General features: G+C 41.4%; 2 protein-coding genes across 3 annotated transcripts in view; one reads left to right on the forward strand and one right to left on the reverse strand.

Moving 5' to 3' along the window:
• The window catches only part of gart (phosphoribosylglycinamide formyltransferase), a 34,657-nt gene extending 19,689 nt beyond the window's left edge, over nt 1-14,968 (forward strand). For both annotated transcript variants that reach the window (XM_084105245.1, XM_084105244.1), the window contains 10 exons: nt 926-1,035; nt 1,155-1,353; nt 6,422-6,673; nt 7,712-7,864; nt 8,224-8,427; nt 9,364-9,516; nt 10,160-10,290; nt 13,098-13,239; nt 13,704-13,819; nt 14,527-14,968. In XM_084105245.1, the coding sequence (XP_083961371.1) occupies nt 926-1,035; nt 1,155-1,353; nt 6,422-6,673; nt 7,712-7,864; nt 8,224-8,427; nt 9,364-9,516; nt 10,160-10,290; nt 13,098-13,239; nt 13,704-13,819; nt 14,527-14,724 (1,658 nt within the window). In that variant the 3' untranslated portion in view covers nt 14,725-14,968. The remainder of the gene's footprint in view (nt 1-925; nt 1,036-1,154; nt 1,354-6,421; nt 6,674-7,711; nt 7,865-8,223; nt 8,428-9,363; nt 9,517-10,159; nt 10,291-13,097; nt 13,240-13,703; nt 13,820-14,526) is intronic.
• Nucleotides 14,969-17,598: 2,630 nt separating this feature from the next.
• The window catches only part of atp5pf (ATP synthase peripheral stalk subunit F6), a 7,655-nt gene continuing 5,341 nt past the window's right edge, over nt 17,599-19,912 (reverse strand). Inside the window, exon 4 of the mRNA XM_084105422.1 lies at nt 17,599-17,687. Coding sequence (XP_083961548.1) covers nt 17,656-17,687 — 32 coding nt within the window. The 3' untranslated portion in view covers nt 17,599-17,655. The remainder of the gene's footprint in view (nt 17,688-19,912) is intronic.

Genomic DNA, 19,912 nt, shown 5'->3' on the forward strand with positions numbered 1-19,912 from the left:
ATACTGAGTTCAAAGCCACTAAACGACATCAATCAACATGCTGTCGGTTATTAGAACAATACTTTCAGCTTGTCACTCAAACTACAAACAAAAGCACATTTACTGTGATACACTTATGAACTTGTTTATGATGAGAGGAAATTTGTTACGGTTATATAGGTGTATTCACTATAGGTAAATCACTAACCTCAACTATTAAAGTGATGTGTGTGTGTGTGAGAGTGTGTATGTGAGAGTGTGTGTGTGAGAGTGCGTGTGAGTGTGTTTGCGTGAGAGAGTGTGTGCGCTTGAGAGAGAGTGTGTGTGTGTGTGTGTGTGTGAGAGAGTGTGTGTGTGTGTGTGTGTGTGTGTGTGAGAGAGCGTGTGTGCGCTTGAGTTTGCGTGTGCGTGAGAGAGAGAGTGTGTGTCACAGCCAGTGTTGGGTCAGTTTGTGTGTGGTGAGCGAGAGAGAGAGTGTGTGCGTGATAGAGAGAGTGTGCGAGAGAGTGTGTGTGTGTGAGTGTGTGCGCGTGATAGTTTGTGTGCATGAGAGTGTGTGTGAGTGTGTGTGCGTGAGAGAGAGAGAGAGAGAGTGTGTGTGTGAGAGAAAGAGAGAGTGTGTGCGTGAGAAAGAGAAGTGTGTGCGTGAGAGAGAGAGTGTGTGCGTGAGAGAGAGAGTGTGCGAGAGTGTGTGTGTGTGAGAGTGTGTGTCACAGCCAGTGTTGGGTCAGTTAGTTATTAATTTCTAGCTACTAATTTCATCTTCAACAGTATTTAGATTACTGTACTAATTACTCTCTCTAAAAAATATTGGAGAGTGTGTGTGTGTGTGTCAAAACCAGTGTTGGGTCATTAAGTTATTAATTATTAGCTACTAAAGACATCTTCAGCAGTGATTTTCAGCGTGTGTGTGTGTGTGTGTGTGTGTGTGTGTGTCTGCGTTCAGGGTGTAACGCGGAGCTTGGCGGGTTCGCAGGGCTTTTCGACCTGAAAGCTGCAGGATTCATCGACCCGATCCTGGTGTCTGGAGCAGACGGAGTGGGAACTAAACTGAAGGTAGTGTGTAAACCGACACGATGCTTGTGTCTGTGTGTGTGTGTCTGTGGTTTAGGGTGTAACCGACACGATGCTTCAGTGACACCGGATCGTCATCATCTCTGTGTGTGTGTGTGTAGGTGGCTCAGGCGTGTGGCCTGCACGGCACTCTGGGACAGGATCTGGTGGCGATGTGTGTGAATGATGTTCTGGCTCAGGGAGCGGAGCCGCTGTTCTTCCTCGATTACTTCTCCTGTGGACGCCTGGACGTGGGAGTCGCGTCTTCTGTGATTGGAGGAATCGCAGACGCCTGTCAGACGGCCGGCTGCGCTCTGTTAGGTCAGTCACACACACACTAATCATCACAATAACTGATCGTCTGCTGTTCGTGTTTTAAAAAGAAACGATGCAAAATAAAAATTATATCTCATAATTATGTCTTAGTATGTCATGATTATGACTTATCTCGTATTTTTTTTATTTTTTGTCATAATTATGACGTAGTACTGTATGTCAGTCATAATTCAGATTAAAAAGTTGTAATTATCTCATAATTATGTCTTAGTCAAAATCAGGGGCGATTCTAGGATTTTCATTTTAGGGGGGGGCTCAGCCCCCAATGAGGGTATGATAAAAATAAATAAATAAAAAGTTAGTTTATTGTCTAATGCTCATTATTAACTAGTTTCATTCATTCATCTAGTAACATGCATATTGGCACGGTTTTATAATCACTGAGGTACCGAATTTTGATTCTCTGATCTACATATGTGCATTTTAAGATGTTTTAAAGGCCAAAAAAATTGGATAACAACAGCTTTAAAACCATGTGCGGGCAGCTGTTTATTTTCTCACCTCAACAGCATCACACTCTTTTTCTCTTTGTTTTTCTCTTGCTCTGTCTTTTCCCCTCCTAAAGCTGAGCTTTGACTGATATAGGCTTTTCATTTTTGTCTGTCAGTGAAGAAAGTAAACATAGGGTCAACTGATAGGTTGATTTATGAATCATTTTCTCAGACAAAGCTACCAGGAAAGCTAGGTAACTAAGTTTATTAAATTCATTCACAATATGTACACATTCATTATTGATCTAGGCCGGGGGTCGGCAACCCGCGGCTCTAGAGCCGCATGCGGCTCTTAAGCGCCGCCCTAGTGGCTCCCTGGAGCTTTTTCAAAAATATGAAAATGGAAAAAATATTTTGTTTTAATATAATTTCTGTAGGAGGAAAAACATGACAAACATTCTAACCCTTTCGCACGTACGATCACATCGGTGTGATTAGAACGGTCAGTGCATGACGTGATCAACTGCTAAATTCAAATGTGCTCTTGCGCGTTGGCTGGCGCTGAGCCAGAGACAGGCGCGCTCAGAGCTGTCATATAGCACAACTTTTCAGTGTTTTCAACCACATAATGTTTATTTTAGGTTTCAGACATATAAGTACTAAAAAACAATACATTTAGAGTTTGTAAAATACACACTGATGTTAAAGGAAGAGGCAATAATAATCCTTTCCATTATAATTAGACATGTTTAATTCATATCAGATAAACATTGTGTAAGTAACTTTAAAGTTTACTCTATTCTTCTCCCAGTTCACCAGCCACTTGCTTTTATGTATTTCGGGAGAAGTGGATGAATTCACGTGTTGTAAATCCAACAGATCCGATTCTCTGAACTGCGTCTGCGGCACAAACTAAGATGGCGGCGCCCATCGCGCATACAGCTCAACTAACGCGATCGTTATAAAGGTGTTTAAACAACAAAACACTTCCACTTGCATATATTTGACAATCGGAATATCAGATATTTCATGCCATATCTAACAAATTTGTGAATATTTTGAATACAAAAGGAAAAATGACATAAAAGCAGATCATCATTCATTCAGCTCTGTTGTTGCTGCGGTGTGTCACGTGACAAGCAATGACGCGTCACCATGGAAACCATAAAGTTACACCAGAGAATGTCTAATAAGGGGAGAAGTTTCACTCTCAGTAAACTTCCGGCTTCTGAACTGGTTGCAGTTCCACTCTGGCTCCACATGAGGGCGCTCACAGGACGAGTGCAGTTCCACTCTGGCTCCACATGAGGGCGCTCACAGGACGAGTGCAGAATGAATGGAGGTCTATGGCGCTATACACATCAAAATCCACTTTTCTCAGGATATAATTTTTTGTCTAGTAATTTGAATGTTGTATTCAAAAGGAGATGCAAAGGAATTACACATTGCGGGGTGTTAGATTTTTTAGAGTCACTTATTTGCTTTAAAAAGTCTTTTAAAGTGTCAATGACGTCATACACATCGTACGACCAGAGATACTGCTTAACGGCAATCCTTCACTCACTCTGGTGCGTTCGCGCTCTGCACTTTCTTTTCACTCGAGGCATCGACAACACAGCCAACACAGGTAAATACACGTGCTAGACGAGTTTTTGTTTTGTTTGTTTCTGGTCCCGCTTCGGATGCCACGATGCCATCAAGCGGCATTTCTGGTCGTAATCAGTCCTTCACTGACCAATCAGCGTTCATTAGCAGAATGCTAGCGTGTTATGGGCAACAACAACTCAACCTGTAAGAAATCGAAAGGACATAAGTACTCGTTCATTCAACTTGACCTATAACCCATGTTGAACTTGCAAAACCTACAATCAAACCTGAGATTTCTCAACGGCAATCGGATGAAAGAGACAAATTTAGTCGTTTAGCTCCATAGACTCCCATTCATTTTGCACTCATGGGCGATCGCCCCCAGTGGAACTCTGGTGAACTACAACCAAAATTCGGTACAATAGGACTTAATAGGGAGTGGGCAGGCTCTCCGTAGACGGGCTCTGGTTACACATTGGGGTCAATCAGAATATTTTAAACTTACGTGTGAAAGGGTTAAAGTTTTTCAACGTTGTAAAAATAATACACGAATAAATAAAACGAAACATAATACATTAAAATTATAATGGAAGTTAAACTTAAAGCACGATCGTACAGCAGAGTAGTCACGTGGTGCGTCATTCTCTCCAGGATGCGCTACAGGGAAAATAAACATTTAATCATGAATGCTCATTATGTATTTGTTGCCTACTTATCATTTTGATACTAGGGGGCTATTAAAGCTAATATAGACACTTACAGCATGTGTTGCCTTCATTATAAGGCTTATATAAGGCTTTTATTTTTTGCGGCTCCAGACAGATGTTTTTTTTTTTTTTTGGCCCAGTATGGCTCTTTCAACATTTTGGGTTGCCGACCCCTGATCTAGGCCTAATACATGGCCGTAGACAGGGCTTTATAATCAAAGAGGTCATAAATTTGAGGTTGTTATGGGGTTAAAATATTTTATTTCTCTGATATGTGCATTTCAAGACGTTTGAAGGCCAAAAAAGGATAAGAAATATATTTAAAACCCGCTCTCTCCTCATCTCCATCACTCTGTCCTTTTCTCTCAGTCTCCTGATCTTGCCCCGTCTCTTCCCCTCTAAAGCTGAACTTTTTTAATTTACTGAAGGCTACAAATTGTATTATATTAATTCTCAACATGTACACATGCATTATTAATCTTGTGCCTATGAAAACGGCTTTGTTAATGTTTCTTGTCCCCTCACAATGACATAATTACACGTTATATAGGCCTATTTTCAGCTCAAAATGGCGAAATTAGACAAAAGTTTATTAGTTTTCTAATTATTTTTGTCATTCGTTTAACATTTATGACCTAAAAAACTGTCAAATATAAAATGTTTAGTTTAGCTACTTACATCTTAACTCGAACTTGACCGTAAACTGAAGCGTCAGTCGTGCTGCTAAAATTCACGCTCAGCAGCTTCTGCGAACACGAATTTGTGTAGCCTACACTTAATCACAAATGTTTAGGGGGGCTAGGCAGAACTTTAAAAAGGGCCTAGTGACGCCTATGGGTCTCACTCTGTGTGTGTTTCGCGCTGGATGACGGTCGTGATGAGCGGTGCCGGTACAGAGGAGAAGTAGAAGAAGAGAAGAGGATGACACCATTTGCTAAGCGGGGATGTTTTCATTTTCATCCATAACACATACATTTTAAACCACAAACTACGGAGTATGTTTTGGACATTATTTAACCATGTCAAAGACGAACAAAAATGTTAGAATAACAACATTTCTTACTCCAGTTTTAGGGGTGCTGAGCTGCTTTTTAGGGATGCTGAAGCACCCCTAAAAAGGGGCTAGCCTCGCCCATGGTCAAAATTAAGGTAAAAAGTTATAATTTTGACATACTACATCATAATTATGACTCAAAGTCAAAATACGAGATAAGTCAAAATCATGACACACTATCTCATAATTATGTCTCAGTATGTCATGATTGACTTATCTCGTATTTTAGATTTTTTTGTGTCATAGTTATGATGTAGTATGTCTTATGACTTTATCTCATAAGTATATCTCATTTTGACTTTTTGCAATAATTATGACGTAGTATGTCATAATTATAACTTTTTATCTGAATTATGACTATCTCATAATTATGTCTTAGTATGTCATGATTGACTTATCTTGTATTTTAGATTTTTTGTGTCATAGTTATGATGTAGTATGTCATAATTATAACTTTTTATCTTAATTATTCAATTCAATTCAAATTTATTTGTATAGTGCTTTTCACAATACATATTGTTTCAAAGCAGCTTTACAGAAAGTGCATTTCAGAAATGTACATAGAAAAATACAGTTAGTTAATCATGTATTAATTTAGGGCATAATATATCGCCAGCGTCGAGTCGTCTCTTCACGGGCGTCGAGTCGTCTCTTCACGGGCGTCGAGTCGTCTCTTCACGGGCGTCGAGTCGTCTCTTCACGGGCGTCGAGTCGTGTCTTCACGGGCGTCGAGTCGTCTCTTCACGGGCGTCGAGTCGTCTCTTCACGGGCGTCGAGTCGTCTCTTCACGGGCGTCGAGTCGTGTCTTCACGGGCGTCGAGTCGTCTCTTCACGGGCGTCGAGTCGTCTCTTCACGGGCGTCGAGTCGTCTCTTCACGGGCGTCGAGTCGTCTCTTCACGGGCGTCGAGTCGTCTCTTCACGGGCGTCGAGTCGTCTCTTCACGGGTGTTGGGGCATCTGAAGGTTCCATGAGAGGCTGGATACAAACTGGAGCTGACGAACTCTATTTAACAACAGAAAAGCAGATGGGAAATAATTAGCATAGCTGCTGTTCATAATATTAATGCATTCGATCTGATTCAATTGTAGTATAAAATTCAGATAAAAAGTTGTAACTTTTGTGGCATAATTATATTGTAGTATGTCAAAATTAAAACTTTATCTCATAATTATGTCTTAGTATGTCATGATTATGACTTATCTCATATTTTTGACTTTTTGCAATAATTATGACTTAATTTCTTTCTTAATTACTCGTGTGTGTGTGTGTTCAGGAGGAGAGACCGCAGAGATGCCGGGTGTGTACGGCCCCGGTGAGTACGATCTGGCGGGCTTCTGCGTGGGGGCCGTGGAGCGCGGGGCCGTCCTGCCCAGACTCAGGGACATCACTGAGGGAGATCTGCTCATCGGCGTGGCCTCGTCGGGGCTCCACAGCAACGGCTTCAGTCTCGTGCGGAAAGTCCTGGAGCGGCTCGACCTGCAGTACGGCTCGCCGGCTCCGTTCGGACAGCCGGGACAGAGCATCGGTATGACGTCAGAGATAAGATGATGCGATAAGATGATAATCTTCTAGTTCAATAATCTTATAGCTCCTGTAGCTCAAACAGTAAAGCATTGGCGCTTGCAACGCCAAGGTCATGGGTTCGATTCCCAGCACGCAATCTGGCAAAGGCTGTCACAATATTTTATGTGCAGTTTGTCAGTGCAGCGGCTGATCGGTAGTAAATGCTCCATCTGAACACTAGAGGGCGTCTCACACACACACACACACACACACACACACACCACATATCCCTCTGAACATCAGAGGGCGTCTCACACACACACACACACACACACCACATATCCCTCTGAACATCAGAGGGCGTCTCACTCACACACACACACACACCTCATATCCCTCTGAACACCAGAGGGCATCACACACACATATTCATCTGAACACCAGAGGGCGTCTCGCGCGCGCACACACACACACACTCCTCAGAACACCAGAGGGCTTCTCACACACACACACACACTCACACACACACACACACACACACACCACATATCCCTCTGAACATCAGAGGGCGTCTCGCACACACACACACACACACACACACACACACACACACACCCCCCACACATTCCTCTGAACACTAGAGGCCTTCTCACACACACACCACACATTCCTATGAACACCAGAGGGCTTCTCACACACTCACACACACACACCACCACATGTCCCTCTGAACACCAGAGGGCGTCTCTCTCACACTCACACACACACACACACACCACACATTCCTCTGAACACCAGAGGGCATCTCTCTCTCTCACACACACACACACACACACACGTCCCTCTGAACACCAGATATAACAATGCAGGGTATAAGCGACTCAAACTCGCAGTGCTCTCAGAGTGAGCCGCGTTACAGAGCCGATCATCACTGACACGCTGCACGTTACAAATCATTTTTGTGATTTCATAATCACGATAGGCCAAATCGGTTTAAGTGTGATTTCATGTAAACTTCATGTGCTGTTATGAGTCCTCACGTCTGCACTGTGGTTTGAAGGTGACGTCCTGCTCACGCCCACCAAGATCTACAGCCGTTTGCTTCAGCCAATCCTGCGCAGCGGAGCCGTGAAGGCCTACGCCCACATCACCGGAGGCGGGCTCTTGGAGAACATCCCTCGCGTTCTCCCGCCAGAACTGGCCGTGGACCTCGGTGAGCAGCGACTCCTCCTTCACTGGGGCACAGATGCAGTTCGCAGTGAAAAAGGATAAAAAAAAAAAATATATTTTTTTTTTTTTTTTTGCACAATTAAATGTGCAAAATAAATAAAAACACTGATTATGGAGTTTGTATTCTGATCTCTTATAATGATATCCCCTCATGTTAAACGCTTTGATTAGAGGTAAAAGCGCTATATAAATGTAATGAATTATTATTATTATTTGTAATACCTTTATATATTTAGTATTAATGAATAAGTGTATTTATTTTCGGAAAGGTTTGATGCATTGTAATATTTAATAATTATGATATTTTTCACACATGGTGTTCTCTGATCCGCATGGTTTCAGACGCGTCGCGCTGGAGGATCCCGAGTGTGTTCTCGTGGCTGTTTGTTCACGGGTGTGTGTCGGAGGAGGAGATGAGCCGCACCTTTAACCTCGGCTTGGGGGCCGTGCTCGTGGTCAGCAGACCTGAGGGCCAACGAGTGCTGAGGCTCCTGAGGGCCCACGAGGAGGCCTGGGTCATCGGGTCACTTGCTCATAGACAACCCGGTCAGAACACACTCCACACACACACACACACACACACACACACACACACACACACGCACAGAGCAGACCTGAGGGCCAACGAGTGCTGCGGCTCCTGAGGGCCCATGAGGAGGCCTGGGTCATCGGGTCACTCGCTCATAGACAACCCGGTCAGAACACACTCCACACACACACACACACACACACACACAGAGCAGACCTGAGGGCCAATGAGTGCGGAGGCTCCTTAGGGCCCACAAGGAGGCCTGGGTCATCGGGTCACTTGCTCATAGACAACCCGGTCAGAACACACTCCACACACACACACACACACACACACACGCACAGAGCAGACCTGAGGGCCAACGAGTGCGGAGGCTCCTTAGGGCCCACGAGGAGGCCTGGGTCATCGGGTCACTTGCTCATAGACAACCCGGTCAGAACACACTCCACACACACACACACACACACACACACACACAGAGCAGACCTGAGGGCCAACGAGTGCTGAGGTTCCTGAGGGCCCACGAGGAGGCCTGGGTCATCGGGTCACTCGCTCACAGACATCCCGGTCAGAACACACTCCTCTCTCACACACACACACACACACACACTCCTCTACATACACACACACACACTCCTCTACACACACATATTCTTTGCGTATAACTTTGGGCGGTGTTATGAAACTGCACACACACACTGATGTAGATTTGTGGGTCGTGTTTGAACATTCCTCCTTGAAGAGGAACGAAGCGGTATAGTAAGGCGTGACTGAGCCGTAACTTTTCTCTTTCAGGTTTGACACTTTGAGCTTTGTAACTCTGCAGATCTTGTACATCCACTAACAGCTGCATAACACACTAAAGAGAAAGGAAAACAAGAAATCGCATCACATGACCCCTTTAAGAGACGAGACTTTACAGTAAAGTGTGTGTGTTTCCGTTGAATGGACAGGTTCGGAGTGTGTGGTGATCAGGAACCTGGAGCGGAGTCTGAGGGAGAGTCCGGGTCGCTCTCCCGACACCAGCGCTCTGCAGAACGGCTCTCTTCCCGGGGAACAGTCCTCGCGCAAGAGGACCCGAGTGGCCGTGCTGATCTCCGGAACCGGTGTGTGTGTGTGTGCTGTAATCAGGGTTGGGGAACTTTGAAGAGCAATGCATTACAATATTGCGTTACTCCCTTAGAAAAACACTTATATATATATTGTTTTAATACCTATAAAAAAAAAAAAAAGTCATTTTTGCTTATGGTTTCACTGAATCATCGAAGGTCAAAAGCAAGTACATTGGTAAATAAAGTAAGATTAATTGCAAAAAAAATTATGTTTTATAATTGTTGGATATTTATATTTAAATATAATAATATATAAAATATTTAATTATTGGAGGTTTGCATTATATTCTGATTCTGCATTTCACTGATTTTATGATTGAATGTTAAATATTTTTTGTGTGTAAGTGAGATGAGTAAATACACACTCACATGTAGTCTAGAACTACAATAACCATCATGTTCACACACACGCCTCTTCACTTCAGTTTGTCTCAACATGGGGACAGGAGAGCTGTCAGTCAATAAATGTGAAAAAGTAACTCGATATATTGTAAGTTTTAAAAGTTATGTGTGGTTTTTTTTGAGTTACGTAATCAGATTACTTTTTCAAGTTACTTGTAATGAGTTACCCCCAACACTGCTGATCACATGACAGATACTGAGACTGAGAGTGTGTGTGTGTGTGTGTGTGTGACAGGAACGAACCTGCAGGCGCTGATGGAGCAGGCAAAGAAACCCTCGAGCACGGCGGAGATCGTGGTGGTCATCTCCAACAGACCGGGCGTCACGGGGTTAAAGAGGGCGTCTATGGCCGGCATTCAGACGCGGGTTTGTATACAGATATATATATATATATCATAGACTGTAAAAAAATATGGACAATGCCCCTTTGCTCTCTTCCATTTGTGAGAAGTGAAGCCGCCGGTGTCCCGATATGGCGCTGACATCTTGGGGCTTGAGTCTGCGCAGTGGCGATCTCGGGACCAGACCTGCGCGGTCGTGAGCAGGAAGTAAAGCCGCGAAATCAAGGCCCCGCCCTCACTCTCGGTGTGAAATAATGAATTATAGAAACGTAGATATTACATTTAAAGCTCCAATCTCATCAGTCCTCCGAAGATCCCGAAAAAAAGTCTGTTGGTGCTTCAGTGACTACTTCGCTCAGAGAACCTGTCAATCACAGCTGTCAATCATGACGTTACACCACCGCATCATGTAACTAACTAAAAACAAACTTATTTTAAAAACAAACACTTGGATTTACATCAGTGTGATAAAAACTACAGTAAATGACAGAAACCACCTTCGGGAAAAAGATATTTGAAGTGTAATTAAATTGTACACACATTATGCATGTAACACTGTCCTTACCAGACATGATGAATGAAGGAACGAGCCACACTTTTAAATCTTAGTTTAGAGGTGTGCGATATTTACACAAAACTGTTCAATTTGTTTATTTTTTGTGATTTTATCGAAAATGATAGTTATAGACGATACGATATGATTGTTGAGTGTGTTTTTGTGCTGACTCGTGAAGATTTTAATATTCTTCATATTTTGAGTTCACATCAGTGACGAAATTAACTTTTTCAGTAAGGCTGATATTTGCCACCTAAATTAGATTTCCGGGGGATTTATACCTTTTATAAGTGCAATTTTTACCACTACTAAGTCATAATTATTACATAACATAAAAAGCCAGTTATGACAAAGTCATCGTTTAGACTTTTTAGTATTATCATTGACTTTTTAATATTATAATTTACTTTTTAATGCCAATTATGACTTAGTATGTCATCATGACTTATCTCATAATTATGAATTTTTCTCATAACATAAGTTTTTACTTTTTATCTCATAATTATGACTTGGTATATAAATTTTGACTTTCTGTCATAATTGACCATCTCATAATTTACTTTTTATCTAATAATTGACTTCGTATATCATGATTGACTTTTGATCTCATAATTTTGACTTTTTCTCACAATAATGACTTAAAAAGTCCTAATGAGATGGTCAAAATTATGACATACTATCTCATCTCATAATTATGAATTTTGTCATAATTGACTTTGTATTTTATAATTATGACTGTCATTGAGTTTTGATCTCATCATTTTGACTTTTTGTCATAATTGATTTACCAAAATCAACAAAATCAGTTTTGCAAGCTACAATTGCATAAATAATGCTAGGAGATTGTTTAAAACAAGATTTTGAATATCAAAATATGTTATTGTTTTTATTTTTTTATTTTATATAATGATAATTTAAAGATGAAAATACAACTGCCCGTTGGTTTTAATGAGTCATTGAGTTATTCACTCGACCAGTTCGTTCAAACTGCTGATTCATTCAGGAACGAAGCAAGCGACTCTCTTTATGAATGAATAATTGATTTGTTCAGAAACGCTGATTCATTCAGGAACGAAGAGAGCGACTCTCTTTATGAATGAATAATTGATTCGTTCAGAAACGCTGATTCATTCAGGAACGAAGCAAGCGACTCTCTTTATGAATGAATAATTGATTTGTTCAGAAACGCTGATTCATTCAGGAACGAAGCGAGCGACTCTCTTTATGAATGAATAATTGATTCATTCAGAAACACTGATTCATTCAGGAACGAAGCGAGCGACTCTCTTTATGAATGAATAATTGATTCGTTCAGAAACGCTGATTCATTCAGGAACGAAGCGAGCGACTCTCTTTATGAATGAATTATTGATTCGTTCAGAAACGCTGATTCATTCAGGAACGAAGAGAGCGACTCTCTTTATGAATGAATAATTGATTCGTTCAGAAACGCTGATTCATTCAGGAACGAAGCAAGCGACTCTCTTTATGAATGAATAATTGATTCGTTCAGAAATGCTGATTCATTCAGGAACGAAGCAAGCGACTCTCTTTATGAATGAATAATTGATTCATTCAGAAACACTGATTCATTCAGGAACGAAGCGAGCGAGACTCTTTATGAATGAATTATTGATTCGTTCAGAAACGCTGATTCATTCAGGAACGAAGCAAGCGACTCTCTTTATGAATGAATAATTGATTCGTTCAGAAACGCTGATTCATTCAGTAACGAAACATCGCTCAGAGACACAGCGCTTCTGTTGCACCTCTGGTTTATTTTGCCTACGAAAATAATTCCAAACAGACAATAGTGTGTAAAATGTAACGCAAAATATTAACTTCTTTACTTTTTGTATGAAATCGATATCATATTTGCAGATATTTAGTAAAAACAGCACTCTTGCTGGTGTGATAGAGCTTATTATAGAAGTTTTTTCCCACGGAAGAAAAAAAAGATGATTGCAACTTTTTATCTCACAATTCTGACTATTTAGTGCAACTCCGAGTTTATAACTTACAATTCAGACTTTTTCTGTTGTGTTTCTGACATGCTTGATACTGTCAGCTTTGTTAAAATGTACATTTAAAGCTTTCCTGTAGCTCAAACACTGTAACGCCAAGGTCATGGGTTCGATTCCCAGGGAAAGCAAGAACTGATAAGAATGTAAATGCAAGTCGCTTTGGATAAATCTATGCATAAATGTAAACGTGCATTATTATGATGATATAATGGCTGACAGCTCTGTTGGTTCTGGATGTTGTTCGTCTGTCAGGTCGTGGATCATAAGCAGTACGGCAGCAGAGCCGAGTTCGACGGCACCATAGACCGGGTCCTGGAGGAGTTCGGGGTGGAGCTGGTGTGTCTGGCGGGTTTCATGCGGATCCTCACAGGACCCTTCGTCAGGAAGTGGAGCGGTGAGTGTGTGAACATCAACACCAGGGGGCGCCACTGGCTCAGTTAATAATAACAATTATTCAGTTAACAATATTACTTAAATGAAGAAAAAAAAAAAAAAAAAATGTTGACTTGAAATAAACATAATAAAAACTGTTTGGACAAAATAATTTTATTACTTGAAATAAAATAAACATCAACTGAAATTAAATATAAAAACTAATTTTCATTTAGTAATTTGATGTACTAAAATAAATTTAAAATTGAACTAAAAATAAAAACAGTTTGGACAAAATCACTTGAATGAAATAAAATAAAAATAAAAATTTTAAAAAGACGAATAGTGTCTCAGCGATATTAAAATAACACTGCTGAGGACGGGAATAAAATGGTAAGAATGATACAAATATGTGGAATATTTCTGAAATGTAGTCTGTGTGTGTGTGTGTGTGTGTGTGTGTGTGTGTGTGTGTGTGTGTCTCAGGGAAGATGCTGAACATCCACCCGTCGCTGCTGCCGTCCTTTAAAGGAGTGAACGCTCAGAAACAGGCGCTTCAGGCCGGCGTTCGTGTCACCGGATGCACCGTTCACTTCGTGGCCGTACGTTTCTCTCACAGAAGCCAGCGTTCTACTGTAACATTAAGCAGAATACATTCGGGATTTTGTAATCTTGCAATCCCAAGAAGCAATGCAGATTCAACCGGTCGCCACATTATTTACAGCATCTTGCATTTTTGTCTTTTATTTCCAAAACAACATTTTTTATTATTTTTTTGATTTACAATAATTACCCTGTAGTTTTGAGATTTTTTTTCACAATAATAACCCTGTAGTTTTGAGATGTTTTTATTTTACAATAATAACCGTGTAGTTTTGAGAAGTTTTTTTAATTAATTTTTATTCACAATAATAACCCTGTAGTTTTGAGAAAAGGCTTTTTTATTTTACAATAATAAAAATAGTTTTAAAAAGTTTTTTTTTATTAACAATAATAACCCTGCAGTTTTGAGTTTTTTTTTTTTTTTTTTTCCACAATAATAACCCTGTAGTTTTGAGAATGTTTTATTTTTTTTATTTTACAATAACCCTGTAGTTTTCTGAACAGGTTTTTTTTATTCACAATAAGTTTCCCTGTAGTTTTAAGAATTTTTTTTTGTTTTTCATTTTACAATAACCCTGTAGTTTTCTGAACAGGTTTTTTTTTTTTTTTTTTTTGATTCACAATAATAACCCTGTAGTTTTGAGTTTTTTAAACTTTTTTTTCACAATAATAACCCTGTAGTTTTGTTAAATTCACTCTCTGACAGGAGGAAGTGGACGCCGGGGCGATTGTGGTTCAGGAGGCGGTTCCCATCCTGATGACTGACAGCGAAGACAGCCTATCAGAGCGCATCAGGGAGGCGGAGCATCGAGCCTTCCCAGCAGCCCTAGAGCTGGTGTCCAGCGGTGGCGTGAAGCTCAGAGACGACGGGAGGATCGTGTGGAACCAGAGTCTTCAGGGATAAACACCAACACACACACACACACACACACACACGCTGATGATGAACACGCATGTTTCAGGCTGTGCTTCATTACATTCCAGAGAGTTTTCTAGCACATCTGCCTCTACTGTAGTGCTAGTTCTGAACAGTATTAACCAGATTGACTGCTGAGAATTATATGTCATGTACAAGATAAACTTTATTCTCTGCATGTAACGGAACGAGATCAATGTTTGCTCTTGCCATTAAACTTGCACTAACAAGTGTGACTGTGCATGTTGTTACTTTGAAAATGTTTGACACTCTTTTATGAACAAACAAACAAAATCATGGTATCATGTATAATACCTTCCTAAGATCATAATTACGTGTAAACCAAATTTTTTGAGTTTTTCCGAGATTTTCAGGTCTGAAGTAGGGATTTTTCATAGGACTAGATATAGTAAAACATTACATCATTATTCAGTGATTTATGACGGACGGATTGTGTGGAACCAGAGTCTTCAGGGATAAACACCAACACACACACACACACACACACTGCTTCACACCCCAACACCTCACACACACACACACACACACTCTCTGATGATGAACACGCATGTTTCACTGTGATTCATTATACCAGTTTCATTACATTCCAGAGTTTTCAAGCACATCTGCTTTACTGTAGTGCCAGTTCTGAACAGTATTAATCATGGTTGTGATTTGTCGAGATTTTAAGGGATTTTTCATAGGATATTACATCATTATTCAGTGATTTATATTCAGTCTAGCATCTTAATTTACTATAGCTCAAGTTTTCCATCCCACACGTGATGCTTTGAGAAACACAAATCCTGTTTGTTTTTTACGTATACAGAATTAGATTTTCAGTGCTAATTTATTAATATCTTTAAAGACAGACCAACTTTTGACTCCCAAGGTTTTTAATTAATGTATTAATTGATATTGACTTCTGTTCAGGCCATCAGTAAGTATTCAATACTATTTTAAAGTCCACCTGTAGTCAATAATTAAACTCATCTTTGATCACCAAAATGACAAATGTTTTTTCCTTGAAAAAAAAAGTCATGCCTTAAAATATCTTGAATGTAACTCGACACCCTTGCTTCATTTAGTATACGCGGTTCTATGAATATGCAAATGAGCCCCGCCTCCACTCACTCACTCAGCTCAGAGATACACCGCTCTACAGTAATTTGAAAGTGATTGCAGTACCAGTTTTGGCCACAATCTTACATACGGCTCCTTTAAGTTTAGGGATGTAGAATATGGTCATGCAGATTCATATCTTGAATGTAACTCGACACCATTGCCTCATTTAGTATGCGCGGTTCTATGAGTATGCAAATGAGCCCCGCCTCCACTCACTCAGCTCAGAGATCCACTGGTTGACGATCACTCGTTGATCTGGGCCCGGTTTCCCGATAACGCTCGCTCTTAGCGCGCTAAGAAGACTCGAAAGATATATCTTACCAAAGTTGTTTATGTTCCTAAGTGTGTTCCCCGAACCATACCTTAGGAAGCTGCTTAAGATATTCCTTCTTACGTGCGACGTTACCCGGTGCTGTCCATGGCGATGCTGCTGAATTGTTTGATATCGATGGCTCGAGAATCAATTATTCTCTCGTGCAGGGGCTGTTTATGTGAGAAAGCGGTGATCTTTATAAATGAAGCACTTCAGAAATAGTTGAAATTGCATTTATTAGGACTCATGGGATATTATAAAAAATAATCCAAACTAACTATAATAGCCTATAATAGCCTAGCCTACATATTTTTAAATTGTATCATATATTGCTGCCATAATAACCATTTCAAATTTGTACGTGCTTTCTTCTCTTTCCCATTTCTTGTTCGCTGAGATGGAGCTGCGATGAAATATTGTTCTTGGAAATACTTTCCAGCATTTCAGTAATAAAAGTGTACATCTTACGTACGGTGCTCGGCAGTGATCAAAAAGGGTTTAACAGTGGATTTTGAATCTCTTCTTGTAAACTCAGAGATGTGGATTCAGACGGCAATTAAATTCCCACACGACCTGTTTGGCAAAAAACAGTAGGTACTAATTTGGCCAGGGATTTTTACGCGGGTTGGGTGAGAAAAAACACTGATATTATGGATTCGGACGGCACTAAAATCACCGACTCACACCTATAAATGTTTAAAATACCATACAAGCCCATGAGAAACAATATTAGCGTCCGAATAGGACTTAACTGACAGTAGCCTATGCTTTCACTGGCCTTTAAAAGCACTTTTTAATTAAATTAATAATATTGTATAATAATATAATTAAAAATCTAACAACAATCAGTGTAATGACAGTTTTATTCTTTGCATGAAAACACTTGAATTAGCCTAACTGAACACTGTCTGGGTGTATTAAAACTTCAGAATTATATTCGTGTAGACCTGCAACAGTGATGAGGTAAAGCTAAGAGCGGTCCAGACCAACCTTACGAAAGTGTGACTTACAAGATATACTTAGCGTACAAACGTGTCGGGAACCGTGCCATAACGTTAAGAGAGAGGTTAAGGAATAGGTTGAGAACTTCTCAGCGATAAGAACGTTTTGGGGAACCAGGCCCTGATTGGTTACAAGGTAGTTTGTGACGTCAGAAACACCAGCGATTTCAAAGCGTGTTTTTGAGACTGTCTTCGGTTCACTGCAGTTTTAAGGAGAAAATACTCAGCAATGGAGTCGACTTATGAATTTACACATGCTTTGTCTTAAAACGTATTAAAAACACCACATAGACACATAAACAACATTAAAAGCTGGATTTACACCACAGGGGGACTTTAATGGTTCTTTTAACATTCATTGATAACATTTTATATGAAAGTTCAGGAGAGCGATTCAAAGACCTGGACATCACAGACACAAAATGAGTTTTGAACCAAAGTTTGTTTATTAAATATTGTGTAGAGATTTCCAGAAGTTGATCATTTAGACACCACCTCCTCCAGTGCGGGTTCTGAGGAAACAACAACACACGTGTCATTAAACAAGCTAACGGCTAGTTTAACTAAAGCAGTGAACAGTAAACCTCCAACATGTCATTCATTCAGATCAGCTGACGCATCAAACTACAAACTAGTTGCACTGACTCAACCAATATGGTTCTAAACTAATTATTTAATGATTAATAAGGAGACTAAAATGAAGTTTTACCATGTTTGGCAACACAATAATTGTATCTAATAATAAAAAGATTTTTGAAGCAGGTATATGGTATATTTTTCCTGATCTCTGATCAATTTTGTACACATTTAATGACGTTCACATAATAAATAAAGGAGGAGTTGTAGTTTAAAGTCTCTGGTTGGATTAACCAAGCTCTCCATAAAACAAACCCTACGATTTAATAAAATATCTTTTAGAGACACTTCATAAGTAATAGTATTGGATGATTTGTTAATTTAATAGATCACACCTTGAATAAAACATTTGTAAATGCTTTGTAAAGGTGTTTTTATGCATGTTTTTCACTGCATTTACACTGTTCTGACCAGCAGGGGTCGCCAGTGTCGCGATTCAAACCATTCAGGAGGGAGGGGGTGGGTGAGTGAGTGAGTGAGTGAGTGAGTGAGGGAGGGAGGGGGTGAGTGAGTGAGTGAGTGAGTGAGTGAGGGAGGGGGTGAGTGAGTGAGGGAGGGGGTGGGTGAGTGAGTGAGTGAGTGAGTGAGTGAGTGAGGGAGGGGGTGGGTGGGTGGGTGAGAGTGAGGGACGGAGGGAGGGGGTGAGGGAGGGAGGAGATGGGTGAGTGAGTGAGTGAGGGAGGGAGGGGGTGGGTGAGTGAGTGAGGGAGGGAGGGAGTGAGTGAGGGAGGGAGGGGGTGGGTGAGTGAGTGAGTGAGGGAGGGAGGGGGTGGGTGGGTGAGTGAGGGAGGGAGGGGGTGGGTGGGTGAGTGAGTGAGTGAGGGAGGGAGGGAGGGGGTGAGGGAGGGAGGGAGGGAGTGAGAGTGAGGGAGTGAGGGAGGGAGTGGGGGAGTGGGTGAGTGGGTGAGTGAGTGAGTGAGTGAGTGAGTGAGTGGGAGGGAGTGAGGGAGGGAGTGAGGGAGGGAGTGAGGGAGGGAGTGAGGGAGGGAGGGAGTCAGTGACAGTGAGTGTGAGGGAGTGAGTGAGTCACTGAGTGACAGTGAGTGAGTGAGTGAGTGAGTCAGTGAGAGTGAGTGAGTGAGTGAGGGAGGGAGGGAGCGGGTGGGTGAGTGAGTGAGGGAGGGAGTGAGAGTGAGAGTGAGGGAGGGAGTGGGTGAGTGAGTGATTGAGTGAGTGAGTGAGTGAGTCAGTGAGAGGGAGTGAGTGAGGGAGTGAGGGAGGGAGTGGGTGATTGAGTGAGTGAGTGAGTGAGTGAGTGAGTGAGTGAGTGAGTGAGTGAGTGAGTGAGCGAGTGAGCGACAGTGAGTGAGTCAGTGAGAGGGAGTGAGTGAGCGAGTGAGGGGGGGGTGAGTGAGTGAGTGAGGGAGGGAGGGAGTGAGAGTGAGTGAGTCAGTGACAGTGAGTGTGAGGGAGTGAGTGAGTCACTGAGTGAGTGAGTGACTGAGTGAGAGTGAGTGAGTGAGTGAGTCAGTGAGAGTGAGTGAGTCAGTGAGTGAGTGAGTGAGTGAGTGAGTGAGTCAGTGAGTGAGTGACAGTGAGTGAGTCAGTGAAAGGGAGTGAGTGAGCGAGCGAGTGACAGTGAGTGAGTGAGTGAGTGAGTGAGTGAGTGAGTGAGAAAGAGGGAGTGAGTGAGTGAGTGAGTGAGTGAGTGAGAAAGAGGGAGTGTGTGTGTGAGAGTGTGTGTGTGAGAGAGAGAATCCCTGAGAACTAATGGTTCCCACAGGAACGTTTTCCTGGTTGTGTTCGCACCGCCAGTAGGAACTCTGAAGTGACGTGAGACACGCTTGTTATTGAGACTTTTATTTTGACGGCGCTGAGAACGGCAGAGCTCACAGTGCTCACATCCTCCTGTTCATTAGTGTACGCTCAGCGAACACTAACGTCACTGTAGGTCCTGTAGCGCTGGTTTAGACCGACTCTGAAGGAGGAGTAAATCAGTTCCTCTAAAAGGAGTTCCTGGAACACCGGGAACTTCCGCCAATAGTTCTAGGTACCATGAAAATGTTCCTCCGGTGCGAAAGCGTCTAATATTGTTATTAGTACTTTGAGAAGAACATTCTGCCTTACAATAGTATTATATTTCTGTCATCATTTCTTCAAG

Source organism: Abramis brama, assembly GCF_963993115.1.
Source record: "Abramis brama genome assembly, chromosome: 2".
NCBI lineage: Eukaryota > Metazoa > Chordata > Actinopteri > Cypriniformes > Leuciscidae > Abramis > Abramis brama.